At 39.8% G+C, this 18,541-nt stretch overlaps 1 protein-coding gene across 1 annotated transcript; it reads left to right on the top strand.

The window, feature by feature from the left end:
- The first annotated feature begins 778 nt into the window (after positions 1-778).
- Positions 779-18,427, top strand: sgk3 (serum/glucocorticoid regulated kinase family member 3). Its single transcript, XM_083778795.1, has 17 exons — positions 779-1,047; positions 6,005-6,193; positions 6,589-6,675; positions 6,787-6,859; positions 7,022-7,097; positions 7,325-7,400; positions 8,414-8,463; positions 9,516-9,573; positions 10,368-10,451; positions 10,547-10,678; positions 14,429-14,541; positions 14,910-14,946; positions 15,391-15,477; positions 15,811-15,906; positions 16,885-17,040; positions 17,254-17,343; positions 17,489-18,427. The coding sequence occupies exons 2-17, from the start codon at positions 6,116-6,118 to the stop codon at positions 17,657-17,659; spliced, it is 1,464 nt and encodes a 487-aa protein (XP_083634921.1). The 5' UTR covers positions 779-1,047; positions 6,005-6,115; the 3' UTR covers positions 17,660-18,427.
- The last annotated feature ends 114 nt before the right edge of the window (positions 18,428-18,541 follow it).

The following is an 18,541-nucleotide window of genomic DNA, read 5'->3' on the forward strand; positions in this document are numbered from 1 at the left end:
CTGTGGTGCTGCCTCTGGTCACTGCATTTGCCCTGCAGGATCAATAAAGGTCTTTTTATCCATCTGACATCCATCCAACCCACTGGGAAACCCGATTCGGGTCACCGGTCACAGCACTTACAATTGAACCAGTAAATGCATTTGACGATTCAATTTGCATTAGCACATACTGATAGTTGATGCCATGACCAACTCTATACAGACTATGTTTATCAGATGGATTGACGCCTGTTCAAATGATACAAGATGCATCTGTTGTTTTCCAGTATGTTCTGTTCTTTATATGTCTAATATCTTCTGGTCACGTGTCATGTGTCCAAAACTGTATACAGTATATTCTCTATAACTTGTTGTAAATATAATAGTACTTGGTGTCACCTTGTTCTCAAATGAACCATCATTAACCAATAACCATCCATTATTACTGTAATTATTATCTTGTTGTTACATTCTAGGCTATTGTTGTGTTATAGCACATAGTCATTAGTCTCTGCTGAACATGTCTGCGCCAAAATAAATCTGCTTGTACCTACATGTACGAGAAACAAATAAAATGTGGCACACACACACACGCACACACACGCACGCACGCGTGCACACACACACACACACACACACACACACACACACACACACACACACACACACACACACACACACACACACACACACACACACGCACACACTTCCCCAACAGAGTACCAGTAGATGTCACTGTTTGATTGTTTTTTGCTTCCTCAATGTTTTCATTCTTCTGCAAACTACAAGCGCGTCTCTCTGTGTGGGTCCCGTGACAAATTTCATTGGAACTTCTTGTCTTGATGTTTCCTGCTTTACAGACAGTTGAGTTGACAGAAGCGTATGAGTGACAAAAGACAAAAGACAGTACAGTCTGTCCTTTTTGAAGACTTGAAGAGGAGGGTGATTATCTAAAAGAAGAATTGAGTTCTGAAGAAGAAAGTAATCGTAACAATTCGGTTGCTTAGGAGTTTAGACCGATTTCTAATGTGCAACAACTTTGCCACCATGAAAACCACATGAAACAAGGTAAGTTAGATTGGTTATTATCTCGCAAACACGCAGCATGGTCCCACATCGTAAGCTATCGAAATTAGTATACCGTAATTAAGTTACTGCTGTCCTCGACAACATACTTTTGAAGTTGTGATGCTTGGTTAGTTGGTTTAAAGAATCACAGAGCAACATGGCTGCATTACGTAACGTTTTTTTTTTGGCTTCATCATGCCTTGAATTGAAAAGTTAAGGGACAACGGTTGGACAAAGGTTTGATAGATTAGGTTAATGCAGCAGCAGAACATGTCACACGCGACTATCTCAAGAGTTAGAAGAGAACTAGTAGTTTATTTAGTATTTAGAGCTCGCAATTCCTCGTGTGTGTGTGTGTGTGTGTGTGTGTGTGTGTGTGTGTGTGTGTGTTCAAATTCAAACTGCTCATTTTGTTCCCATCAGCGCAGTACAGGACATTTTCCCATAATACACGTGATATGCTTGAGGTTCAGCAAACGTTTGACTACACTCACTATATACAGTATGAATCTTGCCTCCTGTTAGGAACAAGTCATCATTCCACAAAGTATAATTTCATGTCACCGCCCTCTAATCCATTCTTATATATCCCACTCACTCCCTGGTAGGCTATATGTCCCTCAGTCATTGGGTGATTTGTTTAAAAACAAAATATTTGGCTGTATATTTATATTTGGGCAAATATGGTATCTATGGGCTGGGTGCTGATCTAATCCTCCCTGAAATCTATCTTCAGTTTTACTAAACTGCGATTTTTATTTATTTTTAAGTTGTGAGACCAGACCATGATGTTATAAGATAACATTTGAGCACTGCACACAAATGTAGGCCTGCCTATTTATTTTCTTTGGGAAACAAAACAAAATAAATTGCATGGTGGATTATCTGGTTGTCATACAGTATAGCTTGTACACAAACAAAAAATAGTCCTACATTGGCAAATGGCGATACCTCAAAGTATATCAACAAGCACTTAGGTATCTTGACATTAGGTCCAATGCATATCAATTGGCACAAGCATCGGCACAATCTTGCATGAAAATGTCATATCTGATACCGTGATTTCAGGTTTTGTGCTATTATACTGTACTGTATCTTTTGTGGAAATATTTACAGCATAATATCTCATTACACCTCTACACCTGACCTATGTCAGCGTCTGAGAGTTAAGATGAGCTGAAGCTTGCTGATTGCTCAGATGTGCAAGTTGTCTTTTTAAGCATTAAACTACCAGACACTCAGTTTGCATGCATTAGGACTCACACTTCCCCTGTTACAGTTCCTTTTATCTGATGGAAAATGGTCTCAACTCTCAATCACACGTCGGCTCAGTTAGACACATTTTGAAATCGAACCTGTGTTTGAGTCTGGATAAATCTTTGCAAGGTGTTTCTTAAGTGTAGCAAACTACAAGTTGGTTTACATACTGTAAATGTTTTAGTTACACATATTTTTGTTTTTGTTTAGTTTTTTGCCAATATCGAGTACCATATTATTTCAGAGTATAATCAGCAGAATATAACGGGCTTATATACAGGACAGTAATCTCCTTGTCCGTTCACATGCCTGCAGGATTATTGTTGGTCACCCTCACTCTTCTAACAATTCATGGCCGTGTGCCTTTGCATTTGGCAGTGTATGCATGCAAGCCTGACTGAGCTTTCACTTGCTGTTCATTGTTGGCCAAGCTAGCCAACTTTGGTTAACAAGCCAGACGTTTTTTTGTGCATTGTTGTTTCTCTTTTTTGTTACACACACGTGCACGCATGCGTGCACACCTATAGTCATCTACACGCATGCACGCACACACACATAGTCACACACACACACACACACACACACAGTCTCACACACACACACACACACACACACACAGACAATGGTGTCCAACATCCTCCTGAGGATGTGCATTTTAACTAAGCAGGAAGAATGCTATTTTTGATCCTGTGTGTAGTAGCTAGCCCAGCATATTTGTGCCTGTCCGAACCAGTTATTTCATGTTGATGACTGTTGGCCTTAAGCCAGGCCTAGGCTATTGCATATACAGACAGTACATTGAAAGTGTGAGAGTTATTCTACCTTGTTGCACAATAACTAAATAAAAACTGAAACTGAACTGTGGATTTACGGCAAAGTTGATTGTACCAGATAGTGGGTGTGGCAAAGTACAACATTCCAAAGGAATGAGTAGCAGCCTTTAGTTATGGATGGTTGTAGTTTATTTCCCTTTTGAACGAAGGTATTTGTGGAATGTTAAAAAGCGGGTCCTACCCAGCGACATTTAACCTAACCATGTGGCATATGCACACACAGATGAATGATACAGTGTAGGAGACTATATTTGTTTCACTGGAGGCATTGTTGGCTGGTAAATTCCATGTTCATTAACCGATCATATTCTACTAGCCAACAATTATTGTGTTTTTAATACAAAAGGTTTCTGTTGTGTTCAATGTTGGATTGGTAGATATGGCAAACTTCACCAGCTTTAGTGAGTGGGTTAGCCTCCCACCTTAGTGGTAGAATGTAATTTTTTCAATACATAATTTTCATTCAAGTCTAATGAGTTTTTGATTGTATGTTAGTTAGCATAGCTATTTAGTTAGCCTGACTGTTAGTTTGTGCTTGTCGATGTATTGGAGGGAGGGAGAGAGAGAGAGAGAGAGAATGAAAGTATGCGAGACAGCGAGAGACTATCAATGAAGAGGGCATTGAAGGTCTCTCTGATTGCACTTGTTGCATTTTAAAGAGGGTTTGTCTCTTGCGTTTTCCCCTGCACAACGTGAGCAGCATGAGATCACTGCCGTCAGGGTGCATTCAGGAGGATCAACCAGGAGCCGTTTTCCCTGGGCACAGTTGGCAGCGTGTTACGAGAGAACCATGGGCAGAGGAGCGAGCAACTATAATGGTCGTGGTCTGAAAAAAAGAAGAAAAAGAATACTGAACAACCCATGCTGACCTCACTATCATCAAACAATGGTCAAAGTCAGGGCAGCAGACAAAGAGCTTTGTTGTAACAGGAAAAAAAGAATGACATAACAAAGGAATTTTTTATCTGGATCACATTGCTTACATTAGTGTATTAGTGTATCTTTCTAATACATTGCATGTCCAGAGTTCACTTTTCTGTTGAGTTCAGAATCAGAACTACTGGGTTTAAGTAGCTCATACAGTTGTAATGACTGCAAATATTACTCTTTCAGGAATTCAGGAATTCTACACACAAATCTCTTTGGCAAAAAATAGCAGTTCTATATGCTCACACAACGTGTCACGTTTTAGATCGGCTATTTTTGGTAAATGTTCCCCATAGGATATGGGATACTGGGGTTCAAACAAAGGGTTAAAAGGTGTGCGTGCGTGTGGGTGCATGCATGCATGTGTTGTTGCTGCTAGTAATATAAGTAGCAAAGTATTAAAGTACAGAATTTCTCTGATGGAGGCTGATAACTGATACGTAAAGTGGTATTCTTTTAATATTGCCGCCCATCTAATATTATATATAATACTGACACCATTGTGGGTGTAGACTACCTCTTTACAATGTGGCTATACAAGAGGCTAACAGTCTATGATTGTGAGTGTGTGTGTGTGCGTGTGCGTAGCTATAATCTCTCAAACTGGTAGTACTGTCACCACCAGGCTGAAGGCATGTGGAGAGAGTATGTTTTGCACTCCGTCCGTGTGTCTGTCCATCCGTTACCAGCTAATCTCCAGCACCGTTGGCCCGATCCATGCCAAACTTTGCACACACACTCCCTGGATGCAACCGATTAACCTCTGCCCCAAATTTTCCAGAACGGCCTGTTATAGCACCACCAGGAGGCCGACTTTTGTAAAAAACATGATTTGCTGTTACTCCTCCAGATTTTGTCCAAAAAATCCCGCAAATCGTTGTATCTCTATAGTCATGTGCTCAAGACGGATCTGTCCGATATTTCATATTCCATCCTAATTGGCTAACATTGGCTTTCAAAGTTTGCAGGACTGCCCCGTTTGGAACAAAAAGCCTCAAATCATGAACGCAGCGTGCAATTTACGTGAAATCTTTCACATACTTTCCTACTAGGCTGAGGAATATATCCCACCCTTTTCACATTTGCCTGTTATAAATGCGTATACCATTTTTGGAAACAAAATGCCTCAAATCATCCAATTGCCATCAAAGGCATAAGAACAAATGGCACCCTTTTCACATTGGCCTATTATAGCGCCACTGGGAGGCCACAACCTGCCCTGGTGAAGACCTGTGCCCCGAGGGGCACTTTTTCTAGTTATTACATCTAATCTAATCACAATTATTTGAGATGATCGCAATTACTTGAGATAAATCGCAATTACTTAATTAATTTTGCATAATTGTTCATCTGTATAAATTCAACTGTTTCACACATTTCACACATTTTCAAACATTTTGTTATCAATAATTGATAACGCTGACGAAGGCCACACAGGCCGAAACACGTTCGTTATCAACATCAGAGGTAAATAAATTCATATAAAAAGGACATACCGGTACAATGAGTGCTGGCATTTTCTTTATTTCTACAGATGAACCTCCACAATTTTCTTGATTTGATACTTTTATTTTATCTTTTATTTTTATTAAAGCACATTTTGCAATAATAGAACATTATATTTCAAATCTGACAGATGAAGATACAAATTCATAGAGAAAGAGAATCTGTGAGGTAGAGGGAGAATGGGTTGTACTTGCCTGGTGTGAGTGTTTTATGTTTGTGAAACACCTCCAGAAAGCGCCTCTCTCTCTGTTTTCTTGGTTTGTGTGTGCATGTGACATGCATGTGTGTTGACGTTGACTCATGGTCAGGATGTGGCAGGTTTAAATGTTGCTTAGTGGGCAGACTGACGGCATTTCAAATTCCTATGTAAGAAACAATTCGTTCTCTTGTTGGGGTCCTTATTAACAACAGCTTATATTTTCACTTTTTGGCAGAGCCTGCATGACGATGGTCCAGTTGTCTGGATGAGGTCTATCCTGGAAGGCTGCTAAAGCACTGGACCCTCTGCAACCTCTCAACACTTTGAACTACCGAAAGCCACCATAATGGAGGAGGTGGCCAACTGCCCCAATGTCAGCATTCCCTGCTACAATGAGCAGAGAGATAAGAAGAAGCGTTACACGGTGAGTTCAGAATTCTGCGAGTCAAGTTGCAAGCCAGTTGAGTCAAAAAGGTTTAGCTGGATTTGGATTCCCAACTACGGACTACCAGTGTTTAATCAGTCAAAAAGGTTTAGCTGGATTCCCAACTACGGACTACCAGTGTTTAATCATAGATTTGTCTGTTTGACCACAAGCATACCCCAAGCATAGTAGTATACCATAACAGCACAATGCAACTGCTTGCAACTGCCATTGGGGAGAATGGTTTCATGCAACTATTCGCAACTGTTTGGTTGCAAGGAGTTCCATGGCGAAACATTGGTGCGGTTTGAGCCTAATGCTGAGTTGTGTCACCATAACAATAGATACTACTGTGGCAAGTTTATGCTAACGTGAGCTGTGCTCCCTTTTTTCAGGTTTACAAAGTGATGGTATGTGTCGGACATGGTCGTGAATGGTTTGTCTTCAGGCGATATGCAGAGTTTGATAAACTCTACAACACAGTGAGTTGTGCAGCGATGTCCTTAATCACACACTTTATTTGTATTTAATGTACATAGACTTTTGTATAAAAAGATGTTTTTTAATCTGATGACTATTTCCCCCCTATGCAGTTAAGGAAGCAGTTTCCTTCTATGAACTTGAAAATCCCTGCCAAGAGAATATTTGGTGACAACTTTGACCCAGGTAAGTGTTTTCACACTGTGCTCTTAACACTCTTTCTAAAACGTATGTACTCATTACGCAAACTAATTTGATCATGTGATATTGTAGGTTAGGTTATATAAGATTTGAGACCATGCCCAAATGCATTAAAGCAATTCTTCTCGATGACCATTTGTCCTACAGAGTTCATCAAGCAAAGACGAACAGGGTTACATGAGTTTATCCAGCGGCTTGTCACGCATCCCCAGCTTTGCAACACGTAAGTATAATTTTACTCACTGCTACTTCATTAAATGACTGACTCCATCAAATCTACAGTCAATACTCCAATGGCCTGAGTCGCATCAGATCAAATTGGATCATCCATGTTTCATCTTGACATGAAGAAAAACTTGGTTCATCCAATGGAGCACTGCCATATGGTAAAGTGATGTTCCAACTTCCAACATGTAAATGTGACTGCTCTGTACCCCTTTAACTCTGCAGCCCGGATGTGAGGGCCTTCCTACAGATGGACAAATCCCAAAACTTTTCAGATGGTTCTGAGGATGAGGATGACAAAGTAAGTGACTCGCCATGCAGACTTTGCACAAAGCTTTGGTTAGTAAAGAGGGAAGTAGTTTGAACGTTAGTGTCAGATTGTGGGTTTGCAGGCTAAATTACCGTATTATATATTATGCCTACTGAAATCTGATACCTAGTGGCAAACAGTACTGTGTTTGGTGATGTTCTATATTGTCAGTATTAGCTTTGTTTGCGTTTGTTTACGGACTAAAAGATCTCCTCCTGAGCCTCTTCACCGTACAATGTAAAGTCAACAAGGAGCATATTTTGAATACCGTAATCAATTTCTAGTCAAAGGAACAATTCATTTTGATTTCTTTCAAATGTTTGAAGTTACATCATGGCAAGGTAACCACATAACCCAGTGGTCTAGCCCTTTAAGCCTATAGTTCAGACCAACGATGCACTATTGTGTGTGTGTGTGTGTGTGTGTGTGTGTGTGTGTGTGTGTGTGTGTGTGTGTGTGTGTGTGTGTGTGTGTGTGTGTGTGTGTGTGTGTGTGTGTGTGTGTGTGTGTGTGTGTGTGTGTGTGTGTGTGTGTGTGTGTGTGTGTGTGTGTGTGTGTGAGAGTGTGAGAGTGTGAGTGTGAGTGTGAGAGTGTGAGAGTGTGAGTGTGAGTGTGAGTGTGAGTGTGAGTGTGAGTGTGAGTGTGAGTGTGAGTGTGAGTGTGAGTGTGAGTGTGAGTGTGAGTGTGAGTGTGAGTGTGAGTGTGAGTGTGAGTGTGAGTGTGAGTGTGAGTGTGTGTGTTAATTTGAGAAACCTAATTGTGTGAAATGTGTTGCAATTTGTTGCTTGTGATTGGACAAGTCTTGCAACTCAATTAGCCGGCATCAGCCGATGGGATGTTTCTCTGCAACATTCTAAAACTATGTTGTCGCAAATCTTTGATGGTCTGAACTAGGTCTTAATTGTAGCCTTGGCAATGGATGAGTGTTCACTGCTCCAAAGTACATGGCCTCCAGTCACACCATAGCCACTGATCTAGGTAATGTTTTCTCATATGTTTAACAGAACAACTCTACCTCCAGAAACATTAACCTGGGACCGTCTGGAAATCCACAGTATGTTCTACGCAAATGTGCTTTAAAGAAAAGTCACTAACAATGCCTGCAATTGTTATTTTTTAACCTCATCACTGTCCTAGTCTTTTTTTCCTTTTATTGACATTTTTGCGTTTCACCGGGGGCTGGGTGGGGGCTTCGGTCGGTGTCCCCCATTCCATTTTTCTTAATTTTACTGGTTACTCGATTTTAGTGTGACAATTTCTTTTTTTTCCTTTTCTTTTCTTTTTTGCACAAATTAGAAAAATAGCAAGTATAAAATAATTATGTCTAATTCCTAAAATTACACTTTCCCGGTCATAATGGCTTAATTTAAACTACCGGTACACTATTCATTTTCCCCAGCAACCCAATCAGAATGAAAATACTTGGTTCGACTACTTAAATTCCCTGGCTTATGTTTTTGTCTCCACCAGCCGAAGGCATGGGGAGAGTATGTTTTGCACTCCGTGTGTCCGTGTGTCCGTGTGTCCGTGTGTCTGTCCGTGACCAGCTAATCTCAGCCACCGTTAACCCGGTCGATGCCAAATTTTGCACACACACTCCCTGGATGCCAACCATGAACCTCTGCCCCAAACTTTCCAGAACCGCCTGTTATAGCGCCACCAGGAGGCCGCTTTGTGCAAAACAGGTTTTTGCACAGCACACCTACAGATTTTGTCCAAACATCACGCAAATTGGTACACAGTCTCTCTAGAGCCATTCAACCAAACCGGTCTTTCATATTTCTCACACTCCATCCTGATTGGTTAAGATTGGCTTCCAAAGTTCACAGGAGTGCTCAGTTTCAAACAAAATGCTGCAAATCATGAACACATCGCGTGATTTCCGTGAAATTGTGCACCCACATTCCCACTAGGCCGAGGACAAAATGCCACATGAACAATTTCAACTCAGCCTCAAGGTGGCGCTATAACTGGCCGAAAAGTGTTTTTACCTCTAACTGCACGGATCTGTGGATAACCTGGTGGAGACCTGTGCCCAGAAGGGCACTTTTTCTAGTTCATGAATATATTTGTTTTAAAACAATAATTATTTTGTTTTTTTTCCAGTGCTAAGCCTACAGACTTTGATTTTCTAAAGGTCATCGGAAAAGGGAGTTTTGGAAAGGTATGTGTGTCATAAGGAATTGATTGAATACTTTACTAACAGTTTGTAAATAGTACAGTGGTATTATACACTGATGATATTGCATTTTGATATTGTATTTTATACAAAAAGGACTTGTTTGTAGGAAAAACAACAATTTAATATTTCACTTTCAATCTGGACTCCTGGAGGGATGAATAGTTTACTTTATTTAAATATAAAGCAGCTTTGTAACTGTTACAGGATCATCAGAGAAAAAAAATCTAATCATGCATTTTCAGGTTGGGATACCAATTTTATCCAATCAGGATGTAGAACGCAGTCAGAAAACAGATTAAACGGAAGTGGAATTGTGACACAAAGTCGTCAGAGAAACATACTCTCCTGATTGGCTGAAATGTTGTCACCTACCTGAAAATGTTTTTTCTGTTCATTAAAGAGCCGGAGAGACCCTGTTATTGAACAAACACTCTATAGCAATGATTACTATCAGAATATAGCGATTTAACCTTTTAACAACAAACGTTTTGTACTTTTGTTTTAACCAGAAAATATCACTTACCCTGCCTTTTAATAATGTGGACAGAAACTTAATTGAATGTATGTAGGTCAAGCAGCTGCTTGAACCACTGCAGGTGAAATTTGAGCATTTCATTGTGTCTGTTGGATAACACAGCAGTTTTACTTCTGCATGTAATGACCTCTCTGGGTGAGGAAGTGAGAGTCTCTTAACTGTTTAGCCACACTGCGTTATTGCATGTAGGCAACTATTGTCTGTGTAGTTGACACAGTGCTTTCTCTCCCCTGTGATGAAGGTTTTCCTTGCAAAGCGGAAACACGATGGAAAGTATTATGCTGTCAAAGTCCTACAAAAAAGGGTCATTCTCAACAGAAGAGAGGTAATTGTATGTACTCTATCCCCCTGACCCTAGCCATATACAATAGAAGTTTTTGCTGATGCTTAATAAATCACTTTTTCTTTTTCTTAAATTAGCAAAAACACATCATGGCAGAGCGCAACGTGCTGCTGAAGAATGTGAAACACCCCTTCTTGGTTGGGCTGCATTATTCCTTTCAGACTACAGACAAGTTATACTTTGTCTTGGATTTCATCAATGGTGGAGAAGTGAGTACTTTTATGAATGATGCACTCATGAAGCAATGAGTCACTGGGCCAGGAGAAACCCAGAATAGCAATAATACACACTGCTTCCATAGATAGAGAGAGATGCATGATGTTGAAGTAACATGTACTACAGTAGTGAGTAAACAAACAGGCCTATGAGTCTGAATTTAACCTAGATTGTTTGATGCATTAAACTACTATATTCTATACTATATATTTTGACTGTTACACATCTGTAGCAACTCATAATGTAATAACTGCTCATAATGTAATAAAAACATGAGCGCATAACGTAATAACAGATTTTTCTATAATGTAATAATGTAATAATGTGTTGCGTTAAGAACACACACATGGCAGTTCATAATGTAATAAAAGTTCATAATGTAATAATGGCGCATATTGGTGAGAAAAGTCTTACACTGTCATATTTATGACTTCTGTTAACAAATGTAGACTTTCTTATGGCCCAATATAGTCTCACACTGTCACATTTATTACTTCTGTTGACAAATGTAGATTTTCTTATGGCCCGTATACGTAGTCTTACACTGTCATATTTATTACCTCTATTGATCTTATGGTCCATATTGTTGAGAAAGGTCTTACACTGTCATGTATTACTTCTGTTGATATCATGTCAGTAACATGGCCAGTGATCAGTATCATGATCAGTATCTTCAGGTTACAGTAACCTCAGTTAGATAAGTGACGAGAGAGAGAGAGAGAGAGAGAGAGAGAGGGAGTGTCATATGGTGTCCAAGCCGTGTGTGTGTGTGTGTGTGTGTGTGTGTGTGTGTGTGTGTGTGTGTGTGTGTGTGTGTGTGTGTGTGTGTGTGTGTGTGTGTGTGTGTGTGTGTGTGTGTGTGTGTGTGTGTGTGTGTGTGTGTGTGTGTGTGTGTGTGTGTGTGTGTGTGTGTGTGTGTGCGCGCGCGTGCGCCCGCACATGTGAGCGAGCGAGATAGAGACGGACAGACACTGAAAGAGGCTGCGCGCATGTGTGTGTGCATAGCCTACATGTGAGCGAGAGAGAGACAGATAGATTCAAGAGACTTTGCACGTGTGCATGCGCGTGTGTGTGTGTGATAATCAAACCTATTAATTCTGGTTTGGTCTTACTTTGTTTATTAATCCAGACTCAAATTAGTTTTGCCACCACCACCAATAAGAGCAGCTATGAGCTATCTCAGCCTATCAGCACACATCATTCACTGGAGCAGTGGAACTGGAACCCCCAAGTTGTGTTGGTTGTAGCCTACTTGTGTTGTTTGCTATAACAATATGTATTGATAGGCCTACATAGCATCATCAAAATCACCACCATTCCCCTCTGGTATTATTATCACTAGTAGTACTGAAATGAAGGCATGAATGAATGGCCTGGAAGTGGGAGCCCTTTTTTTTTTTTTTTTTTTTAGTTGTGCACCACTCCTATATAGACAGCTATGTGTGTCCCTGACTTGCTGGCTGTGTCCCTGGGTCTGAGCACAGAAATAGTATATTTTCTCCACCAAGCGTTTTGGATGCAGGGCGGCTCACCAGAACCGGCCCGGCCCCCTGGGCGTGTTCCTGGGGGTCTGGATGTTCCGGGGAGTCGGGGACCTCACATGGGTGTGATCTATTTTTTATTTTTTTGTAACGAAAAAGTTACTTTTCACTTTTATATAGGCCATAAGAAAGTCTACATTTGTCAACAGAAGCAATAAATATGACAGTGTAAGACTATGGGCCATAAGAAAGTCTACATTTGTCAACAGAAGTAATAAATATGACAGTGTAAGACTATATGGGACATAAGAAAGTACATTTGTCAACAGAAGTCATAAATATGACAGTGTAAGACTTTTCTCACCAATATGGGCCATTATTACATTATGAACTTTTATTATTATGAACTGCCACTCCCATGTAACACATTATTACATTATAGAAAAATCTGTTATTACGTTATGCGCTCATGCGATTATTACATTATGAGTTTTTATTACATTTAAATTATTACATTATGAGCCCTTATTACATTATGAGCAGTTATTACATTATGAGTTGCTACACATATCTCTTTAATATTCTACTGTGGTCCTGGTTGAACACCAGCACCAGGATGCATTTCGTTACAGTAAAGCACTTTCCTCACCTCTCACACCTTGGAATAGTTAAGTCTCATGCGTTTGCATATGCCCTGAGTATCAAGCCTGCAGTCCCGCTTGTGGGCGTTTTCCATGTAGCCTGGCATTGCCAGACTGATCACATGTTCCTCCAGGAACATGTGATCAGAGCCATTATATGAGGGTAGTACAAGTCCTGTCCACATTTTTAAATGATGAGTTTCCACCCACTTACACGTGTTTTTACTCCCCTGTACCACTCCGACTCCCCAGGCATCGTGTGGTGTATGGTGATAGCTACTCTGTTTGCTGAATCAAATAGCTTTTCAGTAGTGACACACTTTCATTGATCAAGTAGTGTGGTGGCATCCACACAAGCTAAGCATTTCTGAAGCTTAAGTGCAGCCGAGATTTCTGCTGCTGTCTGAAGACGAAAAGGATCAGTGACGCCACTGCTATATACAGACTGTGTAGCCGACGGAATCAGTTTAGTATGATGCATCATGCACCAATCCTTGGGCTGATTCCTGCGACTTGTCTACTGCTTGTGAATGACTCTTAAGTTTAGGAAAATACATTTTCCAAACAAAGAGAAACCATCTTTCTGATGCTAATTTAGAAAAGCGTTTATTGTGTTGCTTGAACAAATGCCTCTTTTGAGAAAAATCAGGGCCCAGCCTGGCCATCTCATCCTCAAAGGACTTGCAGATAGATCTCATTCACACACATGGAGCAGTGCGTAATAATTGCATTTTTATCTTCCTCTCAAACACACACACACACACGCACAGACGGACAGGTCAAGCGTGACCAACCAGTCCCTTCTGTTTTGCAAAGTTGTTACCACACGTTTCAATGCCAGCCTACAGTATATATGTAATATACTAATATGGTAATATGGTACCTCGTGGATAAACAAAATACACCCCTTAGCCTCCAAGAAAGGTTTTTAACATGCAACTGTGTTATGACAGTGACACAGTGATGGCTGTGTATTCTTTCTTGCTCACAACTGGAATCTGTGAGCAGAATTTTCCACATTAGAATAAATACTTCCTGACCACTTGTGCAGCGTAAGCCAGTGTTACTCTATGAAAATATTTATTGGCATATTTACACATACCATTGAAGCACTGGCAGAAACAAGTCATACAGTTAGTGAGAGAGAGAGAGCGAGAGAGAGAGAGAGAGAGGGAGAGAGAGAGAGAGAGAGAGAGAGAGAGAGTGTGTGTGTGTGTGTGTGTGTGTGTGTGTGTGTGTGTGTGTGTGTGTGTGTGTGTGTGTGTGTGTGTGTGTGTGTGTGTGTGTGTGTGTGTGTGTGTGTGTGTGTGTGTGTGTGTGTGTGTGTGTGTGTGTGTGTGTGTGTGTGTGTGTGTGTGTGTGTGTGTGCGCGCGCATCATCATTTGTCTGTAATGTAACATGTTAATGTGTTCCATCATGTGTGGCTGGGTATTAGACTTTTGCTCATTTAAGGTTGGCACAGTCTGTGGTAAATGCTTTCAAGCTGGCTGACTGTAATGCACTCATGAGGAGTTATTCTTATTCTTACTAGACAATGCAGGTCATGACTAATCACTTGATTTTATGAATCTGTGTGTGCTTTGTTCTGTCTTGATCTAAATCGGCACCTTATTGTTTTAGCTATTCTTCCATCTTCAAAAAGAACGGACATTTCTGGAGCCCAGAGCAAAATTCTACATTGCTGAAATGGCAAGTGCACTTGGATATCTACACTCTCTCAATATTGTTTACAGGTATGTACGTGCGTGTTTTCTCCAGCTTGTCTAGCTTGCCCCCCACAATAACATTATGAATGGCGAAGTTAAGATCCCTTGACAGTTACTCAGTAGTCCTACAAACAGAACCTGGAGAACTTTTAGATTTTTTTTAGAGTTGCTTTTACTAGCCCTTAGCACTAATCCTTATTAAGTTATCTGTGCATGCAGTCATGTGTACAAATGTGAAATTGTAGTTTAACTAACATGTGAATGCAATTATCTGTCACAAGAGTAGCCTATGTCCTCATATTACCTTAACTAGTATCCTTGTGATGTGATTTGTTCCATCGTTTGTTACAAATTCCTAAATAAATACAGATATGTTTGTGTTTATATTGTTGCAGGGACTTAAAGCCAGAAAATATCCTTCTTGACTATGAAGTGAGTATTGGATTCAGTTTGCACATTTGAAAGTTTTAATTTATTTGGGGTCTGCACTAGGAATTGCTAGGAATTGTATACAGATTTGCTGAAACAATAATGGCTGCATATGATAGGTCTGCCTGTTTGTCTACCTAGCTACCTGCCGAATATACACTGCATAGACGTACATTTTCAGCCACCATCTATATCGAATGAACAAGTGTATCAGTCATTTACAGTTTCAGCTGAGTAGAATATGTGATTGGATTAGGCCTTACCAATGCTTTTCTTGGTATGCCTCATTGAGAAAGTGAGGGGGCAGTGACTGGTGGTGGCGGTGGCGGTGGGGGGTCTAACATGGCCAACATTCCATGGAAACAATAGATCCCTCAGTGCCCAGGATAATGAACAGCTTGTACGGCAGTCACGGTCTAAAAATGTGCCTGTCTCCTCTCTTTATAGGGACATATAGTTTTGACGGACTTTGGATTATGTAAGGAAGGCATCTCCCAGGCTGATACCACATCAACATTTTGTGGGACACCTGAGGTATCAGAGCATTCAGTTGTGTAGATATGTTGTGTGCCATTATTGTCAATGTTTTACACACAAGTCTCAACATCTGTGTCAAAGTTACAATTATTAACTAAGTCTTTGGAATAAAATGTGGTTAATAATCAGACAAGATCTAATTTACAGTATATTTTCTTGGAGCCATAATATGCACAGCATACTGTATGTTGCCTAAGGTTCTCCAGGATAATAAACTAAAACTAGTCATACTAATTCATAATTGTGAATTGCTGTTCTTTTTTCTTTTATTCAAAAGCAGATATGAAATCTTATGTTTTTATGCTTTTCCCCCCCTCTCAATCATACAAGTATCTTGCTCCAGAGGTTCTGCGGAAGCAGCCCTATGACAACACTGTAGACTGGTGGTGCCTGGGCTCAGTGCTCTATGAAATGCTATTTGGCCTGGTGAGTTTTTCCCGTGTACCATCTCTTCATACTTATGAAACTGAATCACATACAGGACCATTTCACTTTGTGTTCGCCCACTTACACAAAAGACGTAAATCAACAGTTCAAGAGTAATAAGGAAGGATACAGTATTAAAGAGCTTGATTATGTGCAGTGACTATAACACAAGCAATATCGTTATCTGAATATGCAATGACTCATACAGTATGAAAAGCCATGAACAAGGAACAAGGCGGTTGCTATGCAAAGTTTTCAACAAGCTTTTCTTTTAATTCAATTTTATCCCACGATTTTGCAACCCAGTTTTTTCACCCAGTGCCAATTATCTAATGTAATCCTGGGCGCTACACTTCCTCTACCAACCTGGGGGGACAGCGGACTGACCTCATGCCTCCTTCTATGCATCTAGGCACTGTGCCACTGTGCCCCGTTTTCAACAAGCTTTGTCAGTGTCAAGCTCTGCCTGTCCTCCTTTGCTGTTTATCATAATATGGCATAGAAATTACAAAATCTCATTAAACCACACCTTTATGCTATTTGAAGATTTTAAACTATACATTTCTGATGCCTATCATAAAAGACACATAAATGACAGACTGACAGTTCACTTCATATTTTTCCACACATGTTCATCAATGTCATCTTTCAGCAGCTTGGCGTTTTGTCCCTTTAAGATGGACTTTTCCACAGAGAAATTCTGTGGAGAAATTCCCTCCTCCATAATTAAGTCTTCACCTTACATTCTGTTGTGTGTGAAAGATATGCCACAGAGTGATATAGAACTGTACAAAGATGTTCAATTAATAGCCAATACCATGGTACACACTAATCAGCATCTTTTTTGTTGTTGAAAATGAGTTATGTTATTGCTTGAAGCCTTGATAATGTTTCTTTTGACCACAAATCTTAGAAAAACCGTTTTGAACTGCCAGTTACTCCCCTACATATACAGTTTGTGTCTCTTTCATTTTCCAGCCTCCATTCTACAGCAGGGACACGCATGAGATGTATGACAACATACTCCACAAGCCTCTGACCATGCGCCCTGGCGCGTCCAGCACAGCCTGGTCTCTCCTCCAGGCACTGCTGGAAAAAGATGGTGCTCACAGACTCGGATCCAGAGATGACTTTGTAAGTGATGTTTCTTGCTGCACATCCACTTGTCTTGAATGGAGTCTGTCTTCTTCTCCCCAAAGCTTTCCCCATATTTTCAATTTGTCTCCCTCTGGTGGATAATCTATAAACGCACACTAGTCAATACTTCATGTCGGTCAATACTTCAATACTACTGGCCTGCTTACTGACAAATAAAAACTCATGTTTAATTATTATTATTATTTTCAGAATGAGATCAAAGCACACAATTTCTTTTCCTCCATCAACTGGGATGACTTGGAACAGAAGAAAATCCCTCCTCCATTCACACCAAATGTGGTAAATATGTCCTTTATATGTCATATCTCATGGATAATTGCTTATAATCGTACGTATGCATGGCATGCCATATATATGTTAACCTTCCCTGTGTCTTAATATGTTAACCTTCCCTTTTTTCCATCTTTTCCCTGTGCTTTCATAGAATGCTCCCTATGACATCACAAACTTTGACCCTGAGTTCACAGATGAGACAGTCCCCAACTCTGTCTGCTGGTCTCCTGAACATGCCATAGTCAATGCCAGTGTAATGGAGGCAGATGATGCCTTTCTGGGCTTTTCCTATGCACCACCTTCAGATGATTCCTTCTTATGAAACTTCCTCCCAAGCGTACTTGACTTGCCTTAACTTGTCTTGTTTTGATTAAAGGGAAGAATTTATACCCTGGATTATTGGATTAACCCATTCAGAGAGACCAAAGTGAGCATTTGAGAAAACATAGCACTTACGAAAGAATTTGGCAAGAATGTGTATAAAAAAGTTTATTTTTTACCAAATTGTATTTATATAACAAATTGTATTTTTAAGAAATATGGACCACCTTTCTTTATTAATAACATATGCAACTTCATTGGTTGTTCCTAAAATGAGCATTTGTTGTGTGTATTTAGGGAGGGGGGTCTTAATGTAATTCTCTTGGTAAAATGAACACATTTTGTCAGTCAATATATATTGTCTATGAAAGTAGATCTACTTTTAGGACATTAAATGTCACCACATATTTTGCATTGAGATGAACTGTAGAAAGTGTTCTTGTTGTATTTACTGTAAAGAGCTATAATATTCATTTAGAGTGAATTTAGCTTTCAGCTGGAAATTGGGAATACTTGAGGTCACTGTATATAGCATTATGGTTGACAGGTCAATGCATTTTCTGATATAAATGTACATAATATGTATTTCATATTTTTCATTGAACTTATGTCTTAGCAAATACTTACATCAATGTCATTTTGTTTACTGTGTTTATCCTTCATCTCACTTTAAGTAACTCATTTATTGATCATGACAGAAATGTACAATAATTGCCAGGCAATCAAGAGTAGACTACTGCTGGGCAATATTAAACATAATATAAATTCAGTCTGGATTCATTTTGAGTTGTTTGTGTAATACAGAAAGATTACTTACAATAATATATTATAATTTATAATTTACTTTTATTAAATATATAGTGCAAGTAATTTTCTTTGGTTA

The sequence above is a fragment of the Protomyctophum parallelum genome (assembly GCF_964188405.1).
Source record: "Protomyctophum parallelum genome assembly, chromosome: 12".
Lineage (NCBI taxonomy): Eukaryota > Metazoa > Chordata > Actinopteri > Myctophiformes > Myctophidae > Protomyctophum > Protomyctophum parallelum.

Excerpts from the sequence above, each read along its gene's own strand:
- sgk3 (XM_083778795.1), top strand. The coding sequence starts at position 6,116 with ATGGAGGAGGTGGCCAACTGCCCCAATGTCAGCATTCCCTGCTACAAT. Across the intron at positions 7,401-8,413 it reads CTGAGGATGAGGATGACAAA|AACAACTCTACCTCCAGAAA; the intron begins GTAAGTGACTCG and ends TATGTTTAACAG. Across the intron at positions 9,574-10,367 it reads GAAAAGGGAGTTTTGGAAAG|GTTTTCCTTGCAAAGCGGAA; the intron begins GTATGTGTGTCA and ends CCTGTGATGAAG.